Raw genomic sequence first — 23,312 nt, 5'->3', positions numbered from 1 at the left:
GTCTATTGGTATAGGGTCTTGGTCTATCTCATTTTGAATTACTGAAGGAAGAGTCCTTGACTGGGGTTTCCCCTAATAGGGGTCTTAGCCTTGGTTGTCCGCCTACATTTGTTGTCCTTGATCTTCACTTTTTGTATTGATAATTGCTTGATGAAACAAAGATAAAAGAAGAACATAAGAAAGTTAATTAGAACATAAGAGTATCACAAGTAATTATAACACAAGAAAATATTTTTGCCTTTCTGATTTTCTAACACCCCATTGGTCAAGGGAATCATTGCACAGGAGACACTTCCCAAGTTTGACAAGTTGTGGGATGATTTCATCCAAGAGGAGAATCGGGAGGAATATTTAACAGGGCAACAAAAGGGTGATGATGAGAACATTGCCCTTACTAGCTAGGAAAGAAAGGTCAAAGGAAGGTCAACAAGAACATAGGTGTACAGATGACTTCCCAGTTTGGGAAGAAGAAGGATCTAGGAAGAATGCCACAAGAATGAGCACTATGCCTCACACTGTCATGAACAGAAGAATGGTAAGGGAAAGTCGTAGAAGTTAGAATCATCTATAAATACTCAAGTCAATGAGTTTGTTGTCAAGTTCGAGAAGGAGTTCTTGCTAGTATCTTGCCTTTCTGGCACAATTTTCAAGGGTTGCCTAGTTTGTGGATAGTGGTGCTTCTTGTCACATGACAGCATCACAAGAGGTATTCACCAATTTTTCGGGGAAGGGTTTAGATCTGAATATGGAACTTGACGATAATGTCAAGTATGATGTAGAGAGAGTTGGAACCATTTTGTTTTAGCTAGAGTTAGGAGGCTCTCTAGAGGTGAAGGATATTTTGTATGTTCCAAGGCCAACAAAGAATTTACTCTCAGTCTCAACCATGGAAGATAGGGTTATGTCATATATTTTCAAAAAGGACAAGGTTCTTATTCAGTGAAGAGATTCTAGCCTTGACTTAGGATGAGTGACTGGAGGCAGAGAGGGTAATATGTGTATGTTGAAGGTTCAACCCATACGAGCCCTAGTCCATGACAATGACAACCTATGTGAGCTTTGGCATAGGAATTATGGTTCACTTACATCACAAAGCATTGCCCATACTAAGGGAGACTGTCACTGGTCTTCTGGAGTTCAACAAGGAGCAGTAGGGAGTATGCAAGGGATGTGCAGTTGACAAATATGCCAAAGTTGTTTTTCCAAACAGCGAGAGTAGGTCCAAGGGAATCTTGGATCTAGTACATACAAATGCCTATGGTCTTATGTCATTAGTATTGGTGAAGGGTTCCAATTACTATGTGACCTTCATCGATGATTTATCTAGGAGGACATGGATCTACTTCATGAAGACAAAGGATGAGGTCTTCAGTCGATTCCGGGAGTTTAAGGCTCTAGTGGAAAATCAGACAAGAAGGAAGCCTAGAGCATTGAGGTCAAATAATGGAGTTGAGTATACTTCCAATGATTTCAAAGCTTTTTGCAAGGAGGCAGGGATCAAGAGGGAGTTGACAAGTCACAATACCTTACAACCCATAGCAAAATGAGGTCGCTGAGAGGGAGAACTAGACCATAATTAGAGTTCTTAAGGTGATGATTCATGACCAAGATCTACCCATGTTCCTTTAGGTAAAGGCATGCAATATTACAATGTATGTACAAAACAAGAGCCCTCATAAGGTCTTGGGAGAGAAAACTCTAGAGGAGGCTTTCTTTGAAGTGGAGCCAAAGATTGGCCACTTTTGGATTTTCAGTTGTCCAATATATGCCCATGTACCAATTGGAGAAGAGGACAAAGATGGAGCCCTCAATAGAGAAGTGCATTTTTGTGGGGTATGGTAAGACTTCAAATGCATATAGGCTTTTCATTTCAGGGCAGAGGAAGACCACAGTAAGTAAGGATGTTAGGTTCGAGGGCAGCTCGACATCCAAGAAGTCCCATGAGATGCCACTAACAGTGATATGTTGAAAAATGCAACAAGAAAATCCTAATTTAATTTTGTCCTTGAATTAAATTAAGGGACAAAATTAAATTAGGAATTAAATTCTAATTCTAATTCTCATAGCAACTTGTAACAGTTAACTAACATAATTTGACTTAGTTGACTCAGTAAATTCGAGTTGGGAGTCTATCTAGAGTCATGTAGAGTGGTTCCTAAATTTTAGGGGCCTGAGTTGAGTTCTTTTGAGTTGTAATTATTTAATTCAATTTAACCAAGTTAAATTCAGTTAAAATAGTTCCAATTGATGGAGGAATTAGTGGGAGATCCAGTAGTGGGGTGTAACCAGCACTGCTCAACCAGTAAACTGAAGATTCACTCATAATTAACTCATGCATGTCAGATCAGAGAAAGACCCAGTTGATATTAGAGTTAAGGGACAGTGTACTATCAGTTGTATAATCATATGAATTGTGGCTTTCTCCATAAAATTATTGTGTTATGTGTGATTGAATTCTTCCTTTTTCTGCTTCGTGATTTCATCAATCAATTATTGTTTTCGCTGATGAGTAGAGCAGATTCAAGTCAATTGTTTAGCATATTACAATCTGCAGTTTGAATCTACAAGGAATTTCTACATGATAGAAGAAAAGGAGGAGGAAGCTCCAAAGGTAGAGCAGCATCCAGAGGCTTCCATTTTTAAGAGTCCAACTTTAGGTTGGGAGGAGCAATGTTGTTAAAATCGCGATAATATCACGATATTATCGCTTTATCGCGATTTTTTCCTGAAGCTGATATTATCGCGAGTAATACTCGCGATTTTTTCCCAATTTATCGCCGAGGGTCGAGGCAGTGCGGTTTTATAAGGGATGTTAAATGTTCGAAATGCAATTTTTTTAAAGAAACAAATAATTTTTGAGTGGGGCAGCTTAATGATCAAGTCTAGGCCCTAGTATTGATATGCTATTCATGCTAATGTCAAATTTTTAAAGTAAAAGTGACATTCTCCTTAATCTTCATTTTCATCCTTTTACTTAAATTTTTAACATTACCATGAAATGACTGAGGATGTTTGAGAGTGGTTCCGGCCTCATTGGATTTCATATGGAGAAAGTAGAATTTTAGATTTCATTCAAAATCTAGCAGACTTATCAGTTTTTCAGGATTTCAGGATTGGGAGATTGTAATGTTTCCAGGTGACACCACCTGCCCGGGCTACCCCTGCCACCAGTAGAGGACATGGTCTACCTCCTATAGCTCCTACTTCTAGTTCTTCAGCTTCTAGAGCACAGCAAACTCCACTGCCAACTCCACCAGCACCAGTATCTACATCTAGAGAGAAAGGGAAAGTTGTGGCATTTTCTCGCAAGAGGGGCAGAGGAAATCAATAGGATTAGCCTTTAGTTATTTTCTTCATTTTATTGTATATGACATTATGACATGATGAGATACATTATTATATTTTTTGTTGATATTTTGAGGCTGAGTTGGGACTCAAGAGTCAGGACTCACTATTCAGGACATGATTCAATGTTATGTGTGATTTTAGCACTAGAAATGATATTAAACATCTTATATATTAGTTCTTTTATCATATTTATGTGTCAATGTATTTATTTTATGTTGTAGATGGTTTAGATATTAAAAAAAAAAAAATGAGTATTTTTGTACCAAGCAATTTTTTCCCAATTATTTCTGATTATTTCCCAATAATTACGATTTTTTCAGGTTTTTTCCTCACGTCGATATTATCCCGATAACGATTAATGCAACAATGGGGAGGAGTCATTAGCTCCTTCCATTTCTGTCAAAAGACCCAGGTGGTTTGAGTAGACATTAAAGGATGCTCAGGACTCCAAACATCAACAACTTCAACAAAGGAGCAACAACAACTGAAAGCCAACTCCAATTATGTGGCTTCTAGCTCATCCATAAGAAGGACAAGGAAACTATTGTTTTCAATGCCTTGTCTCGCCATAATGAACCACCCACATTTAACTTTAGTTAATCCACCTACTTCGATCTAGGAGCACCTCACAAACTACAAAGTTACAAACCAACATAGATTCATCTTGACTACAAAATTCTTCATGATTGAAATATCCCAAGTTAAAATGGAACCATGCAAGAGTGTGTAATGTTAGACATCCCATCCATATCATGTGGTCATTTTTTTAATTGTTTTTAATATTATATTCGCCAACTTATGTCACACATCATGCCAATGTTAGGCACAAACATTACACCTCCACCATATTGGGTTATAGAATGCAACATTGATTCAACTAGATCCTTCTATAATTCACCTTCAGTGAGATATTCTTGATGGCAAGAAAATACAACCATGGACTATTAGGAATTGCGAAAATTCCTAATCCTCAAGGAACCCCTACTGCAGCGAATCTAAATTTACTTCACCTACTTGATTTTAAATTATCAAGTTATTTTCTGAATATACACTATTTTAAATTTGATTTCATGAAACAGAGAACTGAGCAAAGAATAAGATACATAGGACACAGTGATTTTTGGACAAAATAGTCCCCGGAAAAACCCAATACAGGAAAACCGGTGTAGTAGATCTGAAGGTTTTCTATTATTAAGCAGTAATTTTGAATACAATGTTGCAGTGTTGTGAAAATCGCGATAAAATAAAAAAATCATGATTTTTTCCCTCTTCCGATAAAATCACGATAATTAAACGAAAAAAATCGCCAGATTTTTTTTTGCTGATTTTTATTGAAAAAATCGCGATTTTATGAAAAAATCGCGATAAAAACTTAAAAAATCGCCAAGGGTCGCGACAGATGGCAGCGAGGTTTTATAATGTTTTTTTGGTTTTTTAAGGGATGCTAAATGTTTGAAATGCAATTTTTTTTGAAAGAAACAAATAATTTTTGAGTGGGGCAGCTTAATGATCAAGTCTAGGCCCTAGTATTGATATGCTATTCATGGTAATGTTAAATTCTTAAAGTAAAAGTGATATTCTCCTTAATCTTCATTTTCATCCTTTTACTTAAATTTTTAACATTACCATGAAATGACTCAGGATGTTGGAAAGTGGTTCCGGCCTCATTGGATTTCATATGGAGAAAGTAGAATTTTAGATTTCATTCAAAATCTAGCAGACTTATCAGTTTTTCAAGATTTCGGGATTGGGAGATTGTAATGTTTCCAGGTGACACCACCTGCTCGGGTTACCCCTGCCACCAGTAGAGGACGTGGTCTACCTCCTATAGCTCCTACTTCTAGTTCTTCAGCTTCTAGAGCATAGCAGACTCCACTGCCAACTCCACCAGCACCAGCATCTACATCTAGAGGGAAAGGGAAAGCTGTTGCATTTTCTTGCAAGAGGGACAGAGGAAATCAATAGGATTAGACTTTAGTTATTTTCTTCATTTTATTGTATATGACATTATGGCATGATGAGATACATTATCATATTTTTTGTTGATATTTTGAGGATGAGTTGTGACTCAAGTCAGGACTTACTATTCAGGACATGATTCAATTTTATGTGTGATTTTAGCGCTAGAAATGATATTAAACATCTTATATATTAGTTTTTTTATCATATTTATGTGTCAATGTATTTATTTTATGTTGTAGATGGTTTAGATATTAAAAACTTGAAAGAAAATGAAAAAAAATGAATATTTTTGTACCAAACGATTATTTCCTGATTTTTTCCGATAATTTCCCGATAATTCCGATTTTTCCCCGCGCCGATTTAATCCTGATAACGATTAGTGCAACATTGCAATGTTGGTTGCCCTCCCGGCAAACCACTGACGAGGAAAATACAATGGCAGAAAACTAAGTGAGTTTTACCTCACTTCACTCGACAGATTCTGGTTGATCCGGCAGCAAAACTCGCTAACCCCGGCTATTTCTGCGTTGGCCCTATGTAGGCTCTGCATCAGCCTTACAGGCTCTACGTCAGCTCTGCATTGTCTCTTCTGCCTACTGCGTCAACCTTCCCGATTGTTTCGGCTTTCCGGCTTTCTGCATGACAACAGCTCCTGCTTTTGCATTGGCCCTTCTGGCTCTGCGTCAGGCCTACGTGGGCCCAGATTGGGCCAACACCAATCCTCCTAGATGCTGCATTGCCTCCACTAGCGTCTCTCTGCCTCTCTGTCAGTAGTCCCAAACTATCCCTGCCCCTCTATTGCAGAATGATCACCTAGTTCGTATTCTCAGCTTCCTAACCCCAGAAATCAAACTCCAAATCAATTCGTTCTCTCTGTGTGTCTTTTCAAATGAACCCCAAGCCTCCTTATACTTTTCTCATTGAGACTTCAATGGCCAAGATTAAGTCTCTAATCAACGACTGAGATTAAAACTTGACTTGATCCGCCTTCTAGATCATTCTCACCCATATTTTGATTAATACCCATTAATATTTTAATTTTCCTAAGTTTAGACTTAAAAACACCATTAAAAATATGAATTATTTTAACAAAATACAATCCGGGTGGAATTTCTCCAAACGGTTTCTAGGTTCTTTAGAACACATGTGCCTTAGCCTCTCCATCAATTTTCATGGCTAAAGCACATCCAATGCTACCAAAAACTAACACTCCCTCTTAGCGAGGAAAGTGCTCTAGCAACAATGTCCAACTGCACGTTGCTCTATTTCTGAAGCACCTCCTTTCTGCACCGTTGCTACCACCAACATTATGTTGCTACTGCAACTGTACTGCTACCCATGGCACTGCCACTACCACTGCTACATCTGTACTACAACTCCCTCTCAAATGTTGCATCTACTATGCTGCTAGCACTATCACTGCTAACACTACATTCATACTGCAACTCAGTTGCTGAGAGAAGCAACTGAAAAACATCCAAAATTACTGAACTTAATTGTGTTCAGCATAATACCATGAATGTTGGAATCTGACTGCTACTAGTCTCTGACCCTCTGAATCTTCTACGTTGTTGCTGACTTCTGCACTGTGCCATCTGCACTACTGCCAACCTTGCTCTGCGTTGATTAGCTCCTGGTCTCGGGCTACTGCGTCTATCTCTCCAAACAATCCACTACATCATCTGACACTAAGTCCATCTTGCTACCGCTGATTCTTGGGCTCCCGTAGCAAGGAATTGATCCAGGAGTTAAACTCCTCAAGGATCTTGCCCACATGTAGTCCTCTCGGGCCCCAGCTACAGCTCAATATCGCCCCTTTCCCTTCTGGTGATGCATGGGCACTCATGGCAAACTCATCTTCGTCAATATTTGTTGGAGCAGCCTTGGGATCATGTTTCTCATCCTTATCATATTGCTTCAAAGGACACTGAGATGCAAAGTGGCCCATCTCGCCAAATCTGAAACATTTCACCTTCAAAATGTCCTTCTTCCGCTTTTTCTTTTGTTGTCCCTTGGATGCTACAGTTGCGTTCTCCTCCTCCTCCTTTGTCTTCATGCCACTCCCACAACTGCCATTGAGGTTGACCTTAACCAGGTCCCTCCTTAATTCTTCATGTTGAAGAGTTTCCCACATCTCCTCCCATGAAGGTAGTCTTTCCCTACCCAATATACTTTGGACGAAGACTTGCCATTCATTCGAGACTCCATTTAGGGTCGTCCTTACCATCGTGGTAGACTGAGGAGTAGACCCCATACAGCAAGCTGGTCTCTGGTGTCCTGAAGACGTTAAAGATAGGAGTTAACTCCTTCTCCCTTCTGCATCAATGTCCGCTGCAACTTTTGTTCTAGGTACATCTTCTACTGTTCAAGAGAGCCTTCATACAGTGAAGACAAAGCTTCCCACATCTCTCGCGCTGTATCTTTGCCCTACAAGTGTGAGACCACATGATCTCAAACTCCATCGAGTATGAACCTCTTCGCCTTCCCCTGCTCGGCCTTGTACTTCTTTTGATCATTATCAGCAAGAATAGCTACAACACTCTTGACGTAGGCTTCAAGATCGTACTACTCCAAAAAAGCTAAGATTTTGGTCTTCCATATGACATAGTTGGAAGATCCTTCCAACCTATCCTGATCTCTAAGCCCATGCGATGCCATCTCACCCAAAATGTTGAACTGACTCCTCTAGTCACTGCTCAGCACTGTTGCCCAGCAAGTGAGAAATTCAAACTTTTGGCGAGAAAAGTTCTCTGAGGAGAAAATTCCCCTTCTATATGTCTTCGCTCTTTTCCGACGGATTTCTGCCCCGGCAGAAACTGCGTCCTTCAAGCACTGCGCTAAGGCTCTACGTCACTCCCTCTGCCTTTGCAAACTCACAAGCTGGAAATTGTACCTCTCTGTCAACTCTCTCAAAGAGAGATTTCCTCGATATCTCTACTTCCCGGCAAGGACTGAGCAATCCCTTTAAGGTGGTTCAAATTGCTGCCAAACACAGCTATTAGCCTCTTTGCTCAGCGCTGGATCTGCTCTTCCTGTTCAAATTCAATCCTCTAATACCATGTGAAAATTCCTAATCCTCAAGGAACCCCTACTACAACAAATCTGAATTTACTTCACCTACTTGATTTTAAATTATCAAGTTATTTTCTGAATACTGAAGCAAATTACTTATGTAGCCTACACTACTTTAAATTTGATTTCATGAAACAAAAAACTAAGCAAAGAACAAGATACATAGGACACAGTTATTTTTGGACAAAATAGTCCCCGGAAAAGCCCAATACAGGAAAGCCGGTGCAGCAGCTGTGAGGGTTTTCATATTATTAAGTAGTAATTATGAATACAATGTTGGTTGCCCTCCCGACAAACCAATGACAGAGAAAATACAATGGCGGAAAACTAAGTGAGTTTTACCTCACTTCACCCAGCAGATTTCCACTGATCTGGCAGCAAAACTAGCTAACCTAGCTAACCTTGGTTATCTCTGCGCTAGCCCTACGTCAACCTTACAAGCTCTATGTCAGCTCTGCGTTGTCTCTTTTGCCTACTGTGCCAACCTTCCCGATTGTTCCGGCAGTTGCAGCTTTTTGCGTGACGGCAACTTCTGCTTCTGCGTTGGCCCTTCTAGCTCTACATCAGGGTTATGTGGGCCCAGACTGGGCCAACGCCAGTCCTCCTAGCTGCTGCACTGCCTCCACTAGCATCTCTCTACCTCTCTGTCAGTACTCCTAAACTATCCCTACCCCTCTACTACAGAATGATCATCTAGTTCGTATTCTCAGCTTCCTAACCCCAGAAATTGAACTCCAGATCAATCCGTTCTCTCTGTGTGTCTTTCCAAATGAACCCCAAGCCTCCGTAACCTTTTCTCATTGAGACTTCAACGGCCAAGATTAAGTCTCTAATCAACGGCTAAGATTAAAACTTGACTTGATCTGCCTTTTAGATCATTCTCACCCATATTTTGATTAATACCCATTAATATTTTAATTTTCCTAAGTTTAGAATTAGTAACTCCATTAAGAATATTAATTATTTTAATAAAATACAATCCGGGTGGAATTTCCCCAAACGGTTTCTAGGTTCTTTAGAACTCATGTGCCTTAGCGTCTCCATCAATTTTCATGGCTAGAGCGCATCCAATGCTACCAAAAATTAACAGGAACCACAATTGTGAAAATTCTATCACTGCAACAACTGATTTACTTTTCCTACTTATTTCATCATAGGTTATTCATGAAATTACTTCAACAAATATTAAAATAAATACTACTGCAGATATCACATCGTAATATAGAAACAAAAAATATGCACACGTTGACACACTTATTTTGGACTAATGTCCCAGAAAACCCAATGTGGGAAAACCGGTGCAGCAAGGGAGTATTTTATTATTTAGCAATTTTCTTGTACAACAGGGTGCCAAACTGGCTTCCAGCACTTTCCTAAACCTAGCGTAGGCCCTACTGACCTCTGCTACAGCCTGAAACCTTCTGTGCCAACCTGAAACCTTATGCGTCAGCCTACTAAGGCTTTGCACAGCCTCTCTAGGCTTCTGCGTCACTCCTGCAGCCTCTGCGTGGATGACATAGGCCCTTCTAGCTCTACACAGTCTTTGCTACCTATGCGTGGCTTCCTCTGGCTCTGCGTCTGCCTCTTCTACGCTGATCTCCCATCTCTTTGTTCCATACTTGCTGCCTCCTGACTGCTCTCCAGACCACTGGTTCAATTTCTTAGCAAACCCCGCTCCAGAAATTGAATTGACTGGTCTCCCTCAGTGTGTTCTCCAAGTGCCCCTCAAGCTTCCTCTTATACTTTTTCTGTTGACATCTCAACGGCCAAGATTAAGTCCCTAATCAACGGCTAAGATTAGATCCATGTCTTTTGGACCATTCTAACACAGATTCATATTAATACACATTAATATTTTTATTTCCCTGAGTTTAGACTTAGGAACTCCATTAAAAATATTAATTATTTTAATACCTCTTGATCTGTTTAGAATCTGCCCAAACCCTGTCTGGGTATTGGAGCTCTCGTGTGCCCCAACCTCTCCACCAAATTTCATGGCTAGAGCACATCCGATGCTACCCCAAATCAACACTCCCTCTTAGCGAGGACTTTGCTCTAGCAATACTCCTCAATGAGTATTACTCTAATCATCCGGCATCGGTAGCTGTGCTGATGCTAGGCCTCCCTTCCCAACATCCTCTGCACTGTTGCATCCTGTACTGCTGCCCATTGTTCTGCCACTGCCGCTGCTGCATCTGTACGACAACTCCCTCGGCATCCGTGCTACTGCTAGTCCTTTCTCCCAGCACTGCATCCGCACTACACCTTCTTCTGCATCTGTGATGTTGTTGGTCCTTTCTCCCAACACTGCATCTGTGTTGTTGGTCCTTTCTCCCAACACTGCAACTCCGTCTTCATTCGTGTTGTAACACACTACTTCTGAAAGGGGCTCTTTACCATCCCCATCTTTTCTCTAAAGTAGTCAAATTTTGACTTTCCAAGGGCCTTGGTGAGGATATCTGCCACTTGTTCCCTTGTAGGAGTGTAGCTCAATTGTACAGCTCCACGTTGGACACAATCTCTGACAAAGTAACACCGGATATCAATATGCTTTGACCTATCATGAAATACTGGATTCTTAGAGAGTTTGATGCAACTCTGGTTATCGCACATGATCCTAGTTGCCTCCATATTTCTTCTGAATAGGTTTACCAGCGGTTTTCTAAGCCATATGGCCTCACACGAAGCTGTGTTTGCTACCATATATTCTGCCTCAAACGAGCTCAGCACCATGGACTTTTGTTTCCTACTGCACCAAGAGGTTATTCCTGATCCAATGTTGAAACAGTACCCAGAGGTACTTTTCCGATCCACTTAACTGCTTACCCAATCTGCATTAGTAAATCCACTCAACCTGATATCCTTCCCCTTGTCGTACAAGAGCCCATAATCAACTATTCCCTGTAAATACCTGAGAACGTGCTTGGTTGCTGCCTAGTGAGCCCTCCTTGGTTCCACCATGAACTGACTGAGGGTGTTGACAACTTAGCAAATATCTAGCCTGGTACTGACTAGATACATCAGGGACCCTATGAGTTGTCGGTATAGGGTGGGATCGACATCCTTGTCTTCCAATGCATCAATCTTCTTCCAGTTGGTGATCATTGGCGTAGCCATAGGTCTACAGTGTCCCATCCCGAACCTTTTGAGAATTTATGTAGCATACCTTCCTTGCCCAAAGAAGATTTATCCTTTCTCCTGCCAAACTTCCAACCCTAGAAAATAGAGCATTCGTCCCAGATCCTTCATATCGAACTCTGTGGCTAGATTCTTCTTGCAGTCTTCAATGAGTCTGGATGATCCTGTCAGGAAGAGATCATCCACATATAATACTAAGATAAGTGGCTCACTCTCTACGACCAGATAGTAGAGATTCAGATCCGCGTCACTCTTGACAAACCCCATCTTCTGCAAGTAGCCATCTATTCGACCATACCATGCTCTTGGTGCCTGCTTCAGCCCATACAAGGCTTTCTTCAGTCTGCATACATGAGACTTCTTCTCATGAGTTTCAAATCCCTCTGGTTGTTCAATGTATACTTCTTCTTCTATTACCCCGTTCAGAAATGTCATCTTGACATCCATCTGATGGATCTCCCATCCCATCATATCACGGTCATAATAGATGTATACCTGGCTACCAGGGTGAAGGTTTCCTCATAGTCAATCCCTTCCTTTTGAGCATACCCCTTAGCCACAAACCTGGCCTTGTATTTTTCAATACTGTCGTCCGCAGCATATTTGATCTTGTAGATCCATCTTGAACCTACCACAGATCTGTCTTGAGGCCTTGACACCACCTCCCAGACATCGTTTACCATTATGGAGTTATACTCCTCCACCATCGCATCTAGCCAGACCTGATGCTGAGCTGCCTCCTTGAAGCTGGCAGGCTCTCCATCCTAAGCTACTAACGCCTGATACTTGTTTGGTTGTTTTCACTCTCTTTTATTGTTCCTTGGCTCTCCGATGAAGTTCTTTGTATCACACAGAATCTGACGAAGTTCCCTACTGGTTCTTCCTCTGCCAACATGTGCTTATGTTTGCTCCTCTTCCTCATCCTGAGAATCTTCCTGATCTGAAGAAGGATTCTTCACTTCCATTGGTTGAAGAGGCATGACCAACAGATCCTCTTTCGACTGCTCCTTGGAAGGCATTTCGCGAGATCCTCTGAAAGCTCTGTCCTTCATAAACTTTACATCTCGTTGTACTACTACCTTCCTGCTCCCTAGAAAATAGATCCTGTATGCCTTAGCGTTCTCGCTATATCCTGCCAGATACCCCTTTTCTGCAGTTTGATCCAGCTTCTTCCTCTTTTCTTCGGGTATGCGACAATATGTCAAACTCCCAAATATCCTGAAATGACTGACTTCAGGTGTCTTCCCAGTGAAGACTTTCTCTGGAGTAATCTTGCCCAATGCCCGATGAGGAGTCCTGTTCTGAACAAAGATAGTTGTGTTGCATGCTTCTACCCACAGGAATTTTGGCATATCCTGATCATACAACATGGCCCTAGCTGCTTCTACAATAGTCCTGTTTTTCCTTTCTGCCACCCCATTCTGCTCCAGATTGTAGGGAGTTGTCCACTCTCTTCTGATGCCCTCCTTAGCGCAAAAATCAGTGAAGTCCTTACCGACATATTCTCCACCATTATCTGAGCGGCAAGACTTTTATTTTCTTACCTAACAGATTCTCCACTAGAGCTTTGAACTCCTTGAATTGACAAAAAACCTCATCCTTGGTTTTCAAAAAATAGATCCAAGTTTTCCTCGAGTGGTCATCAATGAAAGTAAAGAAATACACACCACCGCTGAGAGCTTTGACAAACATAGGTCCGCAGATATCTGAGCGTATCAATCCTAGTACACTCTTGGCCCTGTGGTTGCTTCTGGGAAATGCCACCTTGGCATACTTTCCTAAAGCGCATCCCCTGCATACATCATCTCGTTCCGTACTCAGATCCAGAACTCCTGTTACAGTGCTCCTGAGAATTCTCAGAGCTCTATGGTGCAAGTGACCCATCCTTCTATGCCATAGTTCGTTCAAGTATTTGTCCCCATGACTGCCTATTAGTGCCATTGGAGATTCTAGTTGTAATCTATACAACCGATTACTTTTGATCCCAATTTGCACTTTCTTTTTCCAGCTCGGGTGTTTGACGTAAAACTTTTCCTTGATGAAGTAGACGTCATAGCCCTTGTCTTGTAGTTGTGACACGGAAAGTAATTTCATCCCCAATCCTAGCACATGCAGCACATTTGTAGCACGGAACCGCTCTCCCGATTCTGTCTGAAAAACTATGTTACCCTTTCCTACTGGAGTACACTTTGCCTTGTTCCCCGTGGTGATCTGAAATTTCATCTTCTCTTCTCGATATTCTAAGAAACACTCCTTGATTCTCGTCATATGCCACGAGGCTCCACTATCTATATACCATACTTCTGATGATGCAGCACTAGTCATGCATGCCACTTCTTCCAACCTGGAAGCCAACATAAAGAAATCAAAATCTCTCTCTCTTGTGCAATCTTCTGAAAATCTGCGTGAGTCCCCTGAGGTGGATGCCTCTGCATTGTGGTCTCGACCCATAACTGATTTTCCCTTTTTGTCTCTGATTACTTGCTCTGATACCATGTGAAAATTCTATCACTGCAGCAACTGATTTACTTTTCCTACTTATTTCATCATAAGTTATTCATGAAATTACTTCAACAAACATTAAAATAAATATTGTTGCAGATATCACATCGTAATACAGAAACAAAAAATATGCACACATTGACACAGTTATTTTGGTCCTCGGAAAAACCCAATTTGGGAAAATCGGTGCAGCAAGGGAGGATTTTATTATTTAGCAATTTTCTTGTACAACAGGGTGCCAAACTGGTTTCCAGCACTTTCCTAAACCCAGCATAAGCCCTACTGACCTCTACTACAGCCTGAAATCTCTATGTCAACATGAAACCTTCAGCGTCAGCCTACTGAGGCTCTACACAACCTCTCTGGGCTTCTGCGTCACTCCTGCAGCCTCTGCGTGGATGATGCAGGCCCTTCTGGCTCTGCACAGTCTCTGTTGCCTCTGCGTGGCTTCCTCTGGCTCTGTGTCTGCCTCTTCTGCGCTGATCTCCCGTCTCTTTGTTCCGTACTTGCTACCTCCTGACTGCTCTCCAGACCACTGGTTCAATTTCTCAGCAAACCCCGCTCCAGAAATTGAACTGGCTGATCTCCCTCAATGTGTTCTCCAAGTGCTCCTCAAGCCTCCTCTTATACTTTTTCCGTTGACATCTCAACAGTCGAGATTAAGTCCCTAATCAACGGCTAAAATTAGATCTGGCTTGATCCTTGTCTTCTGGACCATTCTAACATAGATTCATATTAATACACATTAATATTTTATTTTCAACTTAGGGACTCCATTAAAAATATTAATTATTTTAATATCTCCTGATCTGTTTAGAATCTGCCCAAACCCTTTTTGGGTATTGGAGATCTCATGTGCCCCAACCTCTCCACCAAATTTCGTGGCTAGAGCACATCTGATGGTACCCCAAATCAACAGCAATATCCTCTTTAAAAATCACATCTATTTTTATGTTAAATCTCCTCTTATTCAATAGGCATGCATCTCACTTAGTGGTTCATGTGGGTTTCCAACTTTCCACAAAATTTGCAAGAATGGTTCATGTTACCACAAAATCTAGCAGGCCTTGGAGGGAAACCCTACAAGACAAAGAGCTAGCTAAGTTCTAAGAATGGGACAATGGCCCATTGTCACCAGAGCCAAGGTCCCCTACTCTTTATGAACTTTAACCGATGGGAGTCCTAGTAAGGTAATGATCACCTATAATAGATATTCTAAGGATTTAGGTGCAAGGTGATACAAAAGGACCTCTCAAGGAATGCTTAAAAGTTGTAATATAAGACTTTAAAGGCACTTCGCACTCTATGAGAGACCTAGTAATGGATTGCACAAGACCTCAGTTTTTGTGAATTATCGTGGATGAAGGTACTTCCAAGATCAAGGCAATGAGAAGAAAGGGCTTCTTATGATATACTTCACCAAGTACTAAGCTCATACAACCCTCAAGGAAGTCCCCAAGTTAAGAAAAACTAGCTAGGATTTCCCTCTTAGGGTGAAAGATATTTTAATTTTATGGACGAAATCCAAGTAGATGTACACGAAACTTTGAGGTCAAGTAGTCAAGACCCTAGACTTGATGTTTAAGCTCTTGGAATCCCACCAAACTTCCTCCTATGCAATTCACTCTAAGCCCTAGATAGTCGTCCTATCTTAAGAGGACCGAAATTTAGAGAGAAAATTATGGAGAAAAAATGAGTTTGACCACCAAGGACTTGGATTAGTGCCTTGTTTGTTGGGCATATGGAGTCTTAGGAAGCTTAAGATGAGCTAAATCGTCTCTAAAGAGGCTTAAAATTGATGCTCTAGGTACCAATTCTAAACATTTACCCACTTGAAGAGATAATGGAGTTTCTTGGAGAATCCAAAGATTTTCCTCCACTAGGAACATTCATTACATGCCATACATTGAATACATATGCAATATTCAACTAGAAAGCCTTCCAAAATTAATTTTCAATAATTAGGGCACAATTAGCACATTCTAGAAGCAACAATTCCATATATTAAACAAATTCAAGAGAAAAATTCCATCAACATTAAGTACTTACAAGAGGACATGCAATATATGCATCCAAGATCCAAGAAATAGCACCAAAGAAAAAATTGAACTAGCTCCAAATGTGAAAATGCATCCAACAGATTCTCCAATATCCAAAGAAACAAGTGTGAGTTCTTCTCAAGAGATCGAATCCAAGTGTGATGATTATGAGTAGCTCAAATGAGCTCTCATCTATTTATACATGATCTATCAAGTCTAATTTTAGCCTAGAAGCCCCTCTTAGTTGTCAAATGGAGGGAAAAACTAATTGTGGTTACAAGCCAACCACATAGCCAATGAAAAATCATAAAGATAAACCCACAAGAGGGTCAAAATGTTGACGTCATCACTACGTGGGCCTCTTGGAGGCATGCGTTGAGCTCTCTCTGTGCCAAAGTGAGTCAAGAGGGCTCCATAAATCATCTACTAGGGGTTGGCCCCTAGACATCCATGCAAATCATCAAGTGGACCCCAATTTTGTGTTTGGGGCACAAAATGGGTCTCATGGGTCTCTTGGTGATAGAATAGCCTGAATCTGCTCCATTGTTGAGGGCTTGGAGAATGGTGCTAGCCCTCCCACGTCTCAAAGGGTGAGTCAAACCTCTTTTGGGCCTCATAATAGATGCTAAACCATGTGTACACTACTAAATTGGCTAGGGCATGTTAGTCCAAGTGCATCATCTCGTGAATAATATGGGGCAAAGTGCAAACTGTTGTGGTGTTGTAGGTGCCCATGGAGTGAAATAATGATGCTCTGCAAATACAAGAGTCCCATGGCTCTCAATGCTTCACCCGGAGAGAGTCATATGCTCCTTTGGTGGACTTAAGACCCAGTTAAGTTGCCCATCCCATGATAAAACCACCTACTAATCACATATAATGTCCAGTGCTGCATTCTCACCATTAGGTAAAATAATTCATCAGTGCATCTAACGGAACCAAGCTTGTTAATCAAGGGCACATTAAGACTTCATATGGCACTTCTCTTCCAAATTTGGGGCTTTAATCTCATAATCGTGTTACCTCCCTAGGTAGGAGTGGTTAATAGACAATCTTATTAGGTGTTCCCTAGTACATCCTTCAATTAATAGGTGGCATGTAAATGATGATGAAATGGATGGAAAACAGAGGTCTCAAGGCCCCAGTTAAGTTGCCCATCCCATGATAAAACCACCTGCTAATCACATATAATGTCTAGTGTTGCATCCTCACCATTAGGTAAAATAATTCATCAGTGCATCTGATAGAACCAAGCTTGTTAATCAAGGACACATTCAGACTTCATATGGGGCTTCTCTTCCAGATTTGGGGCTTTAGTCTCGTAATAATATTACCTCCCTAGGTAGGAGTGGTTAATAGACAATCCTATTCGGTGCTCCCAATCCCTAAGGGGAAAGATAGATCCCTAATACATCCTTCAATTAATAGGTGGCATGTAAATGATGATGAAATGGATGGGAAACAGGGGTCTCAAGGCTAGGATAGCAATGATGAGGGATGTCCACATATTAGTTATATAGATGTAGGAGGGAGCAATCATGGATACATGAGTTACCCCCTTTAGGGGAGGCAGTTCATCACCCACCGGGGGTTGGGACATGCATGGGTTCCTTAATGATGTGAGGGGCACTCAAGGACCCTAGGAACTAGGGTGATGACCATAATGATAAGGGGTAGAGCTCATGTTTGGCTTTTGCCCACGTGCTATATTTAATGCCCCAACTACTAAGTTGCACGATACGGGGAAACAAGTACAAGTTTCTGAAACGAGAACAGGTACGAAACGTGGCCCCCCACAAATTTTGGTAACAGGGAAACGCAATATATATATATATATATATATATATATATATATACATATATTAGGACATTTAAGAAATATGTGCAATCATAAAGCATACATGATACATTCTAATTTATTACATTATGATTAAATTGTCAATTGTCAATGCATAAACTATAAGTCTCTAAATTTACATCACATTTACTCATGAATGATCACATAATGAAAATAGCAATATCCAAAATCAGCCATGAGAAATTTCTAATTTCTTTTCTCGTGCTTGATTTGGAGTCTCCTCCTACATAGTCGAATGACCTTAGTGCTCTTGATTGAATACAAGTTCCGTACCCTAGTACCCTAGGTGCTCTTGATTATTAGGAGTCTCTCCGGCATAGAGGCTTGGTTTTCTTGATTAAATACAAGTTCCATACCCTAGTACATGACAAAATCCAATGGAAACATTGCAATCCCCCCATTCCTGAAATCTTGAAAAACATATAAGTCTGTTGGATTTTGAGTGAGATCTAAAATTCTACTTTCTTCATGTGAAATCCAATGAGAGCGAAACCACTCTCAAACGTCCCCAGTCTTTTCATCTTAATGTTAAAAATTTAAGTAAAAGGATGAAAATAAAAAATAAAAGAGAATGTCACTTTTACTTCAAGAATTTAACATTACCATGAACTGTGTATCAACACTACAGCCATAGGCTTGAACATTAGGCTGCCCCACTCAAAAAAATCCTCTTTTTTATAACTTGAGAGAGACATCTAGAAGCTCCAGAAGATATTTTAGTCGCCCAATAAAAAATTAGAAGCAAAAAAATTTTAAAATAAAATGTCAAGTGTTAACAGGAAACTCCGTCGTATGGTTTGGAAACTTGCTTCCAGCCATACTGGCCACGTTTCCCCAGTGGAAAACAGGTCAGTATAGTTGAAAACGAGTTTCCAGGCCGTGCGGTACGAGTTTCCTCGTTTCTGTTTCGTTTCCGACCGGAAACGGACCCCTGGGCAATGTTTCCTGCAACTTAGCCCAGCTACCTTTTTGCATCTTATAATATTATTTTCTTTTCTGTCTTGCTTGTGGCCATGATATGCTTTTAACCTTTTTCTTTTTTGCTACATCAACCTCCAGGGCAACATTTTTAGGCCCGAACGAAATGTGTGGGCAAGGGGAGGGGGTGTGCCAATGCCTTGTGGACCCAAAGAAGGAATATGATGAAATAAGGCTTGTAATGTGCGGAGAGGGGTGAAAAATGTGGAACAAAAATACTGGACCACGCTACCAAAATGGGTTTCCCAAGTAGTTCCCTTCCTAAAGCCATAGGCCAATAGGGCAAATCCCACAACACTAGGATTGGTGATTAACCCCCCATTAAGGTGAGAGAACAAAACCACAATCAAAGCCCTTCCTCCTTCCAAGTCACCCAATAATCCATGCCCAATGAAAAAAAAGCATAAGCACCCCATTGCACAATGAAAAACATACCTTTTGGGTCAGATTGCCCACCTTCTAACATATGCTCTCAACAAATGGGCGAGGATACATATAACTAATGCAATGAGCGGAGTTAAAGTGGCACATCACATCAGCTATGGGTGGCTCTCAGGGGCTGTCGGTTGTCAGCTAAAGAAGATAACTAGGAAAGGAGCTCTCCTATGGATCCCCACTTTTGGTGGGTAACAGCTACTACAATTTTTGGCCAAAAATGATGTATGATGTTGACTGATTTGTGGCATAATATGACATTTGCTTCCTTGATGAATACAACTACCCAAAATAATGAACCACGGTATTGTTTGATGATGTTGGGGCATTTGTCAGAACTTCCAACAGTTGGTCCAAAATTAGCTTGTTAGACTCATATAACCTTAGCTTAATTAAAACTAACATAAAACATCTATCATCAACAGTACTCTATGAATCCTTTATGACTGTTTCCATATTATTGTTACAACCCTAAAAAAGAAGTAATAAAGCGGAAAACCATATGGATATCTGATCTAACCAGCTTGTCTATGCAAAAGACAATAGAGACTGTTTTGTATTATACTGTATTTTAAATCAATACAATTATGGAAAAATCCAGTTACAAGTCTTCTTTGCTAGATGCCATCAAAATCCTTAAAGGGCATTAAACAATCTCTATAATCCACTTTTACACATGGGCATGTTTCCGAGGGTGAGAGTATGTTCCCAAGGGTGGGGAGCATGCTCCCACCCTCCTAGGACACAAGTAGTAAAATGGGGATGTTTTGCCAAGTTCCCTTTTTAAAAGTAGTACAAGAAACACACATGGAAATGCCCTAATGACAAGAGGGATACCCACAAAAACCCTAAAAAAGCGTACTTCTAGATGTTTCCTTCCCAAAAAATTGCACCATAGAGGTAAAAATAGAAAAATAATGATAAACTAAAAGAAAAAATCCAAAACCTAAAGTGTCTACCCTCTAAATCCTAGTTACACTTCATATAAACTGCTCTATGCCCACCCAAAATCACATTTACATTTATGTTTTCATATATTTCAATTTCATTTTTTCCTCTATGTTGGGCACCCCAAAGTTCCCTGTGATGATCCCTAAAATTTGTGGGGGACCTCTAAATGTCCCCCGAACACTTTTCCATGTTCCTGCATCCTAGAAACTTAGTGGAATATTACTTTAATATCCAAATACTAGAGGGATAATTTATTAAGAGCTAACTTACCCCATAAGTAATAAGCAACGACTCAATTCAAGGGCTTCTAGCAATTCAGTACACGTTATTGTGCCCAACTCATCTCCCTCTGCACTTGCCATATTTCTTGCTTTCTCAGCAGCATCCTTGATACTCTGCCACTCAGCACTGGAATTATGAATAACTCTAGCCTGCACCAAAAAATGGCCCATTAATTAAACACAATGGCCTTCACCAAGAACAACAGATTAATTTACGATTAAAAAGTTAAAACTAACTTCTTTCATCTCTTTTTAGTTGATGGGATGGGGGCATCAATAATGTATCATTTAGCATATTTAATTTCATTGAGATGGCATATTCTAAAGCAAGCATCGAAATAATTTGCAGTTACACCAAATGTTGGAAAAAATCAAATATAGAACACTGCTAGAAAAGAAGCACAAACTCTCAAGCCAACAAATCTTCAATACAATATGTTATCACCCTCACTGTTCCTAGTGCAAGATATCATTACAGGCAGAGAGTGAGAGTTACATATGGTGGAGTAGGGCTTTCATTACATGCATGCATGCAATGCCTTCAACATGTGTGGTTCCAAATGTCTTCCTAAGGTTGTGTCGATATTTGTAGCATACTATTCATTTTAAACGCTTCTACTTTCAAACTCTTCTATTAGTAGACATGTCTATTTTTAGAAAAGCAACATGCATGTTTTGGAAAAGTGGAACTTCTATTTATCGAAGTTTCTATTTTTAGATGATGTCATTGTTATTTTTGGAGGTAAGCGCTATTTATGGATACTACTATATTTGGAAGCAGGCCGTTCATGCACACATACTATTTTTGGATGATTATGAGGATGTTTATTTCTGGAATAACAACTATTTCTCAAAGTTTCTAATTCTAGACAAGGTCACTATTATTTTTGGAGGTAAGGGTTATTTATGGATACTTCTATATTTGGAAGCATGGAACTCATGCATGTAGGTACTATTCTTGGATGACAATGTGGATGAGTTAGCAACTTGGATGAGCTATTGACCCAGTCAATGATGTGCTTTTATAAAGACCCGAATTAATTCTTAGACAAAGCACATATATTTTCAGAATTCAATGGTTGCTTGATCATCAAGCAAGTGCACGCAAACATGAGCATATTTTTGAGGATATTTTTGTCACTTTTTGAGGATATTTTTGAGGGTGCCGTTTTTGAGGATATTTTTGTCACTTTTCCCAAAGAAATATGCCCTAGGTGAGGCCTTGCCTTGGAGGACAAGTTTAACATGTTCCAGATCGAGATTGGCACTATGTTTAACCTTCCAGATCAGTTGAGACAATCCAATGAGATAGATATGACCATGGCTTATCTTACTTCGATTTGTGTACTATTTTCAGCAGGTAGAGGGTGTCCATACCATTCAAGGACAACTCAGCTGTTTTCATACTTGTTCTGAATTCAGCCTAGGGGGAGTGCTCCACATGGGGTCCGAGTCATACTTGGTGTTTTCTGAGAAACAAACCCACCTATTTTATGAATGGACCTGCACTATTTTTTAGTCATACAAGCTATTTTTGGAGCAGATAAGCAACATCTTCGAGAGTATACCAGTGCTACACTTGAGGATATGTAAAATGCTTTTGCAAGAGACATATATGTTGGAGAAAAAGGTACCAAGGAGGTGTTTCCTAGTGCATTTTCCTTTTTGCCTAGGAAAACACTTTATAACACCTTTTTAGCATGTAATTTTACAAATTATATTAAAGTCATTATAAAGTCACTTCACGTGGTACTTTATGTACTAGGTACTTTTAATATTAAAGTCACTTTATAATTTTAAGTACAAGGTATAAAAATAAAGTTGTAAAGTGACTAGGGAGTCATTAATGAGGGAGACCATATGAAAAGGGGGTGAAGTGAGGGAATGATCTCCACCATAGATCTAGATCTCAGCCCTTGATCAAAAGGGTTAGGGTTCACCTATCTAATGAGAACTATAAAAGAGAGGAAAAAGGTAGAGAGCTTATTCTAGTCCTCATGAGCATTTTGGAGAAGAGGAGCAAGGAGGAAGAGGAGACTTTGAAGCAGAGATTGCAGGTTTGCTGTAAGAGAGTAGTGGCTGCTACAAGGGAAATATGCTAGTGAGAGAAATCACCCCCGGGTCGAGTTTCTAAGGGGCACAAAAATTTAGGGCCAAGTTTCTAGGGCGCCCGAAAATTTAGGGTCGAGTTCCTAATGAGCCCAAAAATCTCGGGCCGAGTTTCCAGGGAGCCTGAAAATTTCGGGACAAGTTTCTAGAAGTTTCCAGCACACATTTCAAGGTGGTTTAGGTCTGCAAAGTCTGGAGATTTTAGCTTGAGTTTAACAGTGAGAAAACAGGCCAAAATGCTATGAGATGCAGTCAGTCTCATGCTGCAAACTCAAGACTGAAAGTGTGCTTCCAGTGGGACCAAATCAAAGGTATTTAATGCTGTGCAGTGGCTAGATTTACAAGGAGCTGGCAGAGATACACAGCACTGAAATTACGGGCAGAAAAATCAGTCTAGTGGCTCAAATTTCTGAGCAAAGAAACCTGGACAGAGGAGGCTGATAGCACTTTGGACAGTGGCCCGAGTTACAAGGCAGAAGTCCAGACTTGTTGCAAACTGTGTCCCGAATTTCTAGGGAGATAAGTACCTCAGTTTTTGTAGTTCATACTGTACATATTTCTCTGAGAAAAGCAAAAGAATAAAACCCTCCTTATCACTGGTTTTCCCTTTGTGGGTTTTTCCAGGGTCAAGTTTGACCA

The 23,312-nt window shown here is 40.4% G+C and overlaps 1 protein-coding gene across 2 annotated transcripts in view; it reads right to left on the bottom strand.

Annotated features, from left to right (window-relative positions):
• LOC149175019 (dual specificity protein phosphatase PHS1-like) overlaps positions 1-23,312 on the bottom strand; it is a 105,818-nt gene that overhangs the window by 52,275 nt on the left and 30,231 nt on the right. For both annotated transcript variants that reach the window (XM_089419495.1, XM_089419496.1), the window contains one exon: positions 20,554-20,714. In XM_089419495.1, coding sequence (XP_089275621.1) covers positions 20,554-20,714 — 161 coding nt within the window. The remainder of the gene's footprint in view (positions 1-20,553; positions 20,715-23,312) is intronic.

The sequence above is a fragment of the Pinus tabuliformis genome, chromosome 4_1, assembly GCF_031772625.1.
Source record: "Pinus tabuliformis cultivar Carrire ecotype Pingquan chromosome 4_1, CPIR1, whole genome shotgun sequence".
Classification (NCBI taxonomy): Eukaryota; Viridiplantae; Streptophyta; class Pinopsida; order Pinales; family Pinaceae; genus Pinus; species Pinus tabuliformis.
The sequence above is the reverse complement of the archived record's forward strand: the minus strand, read 5'-3'. Positions and strand labels throughout refer to the sequence as shown.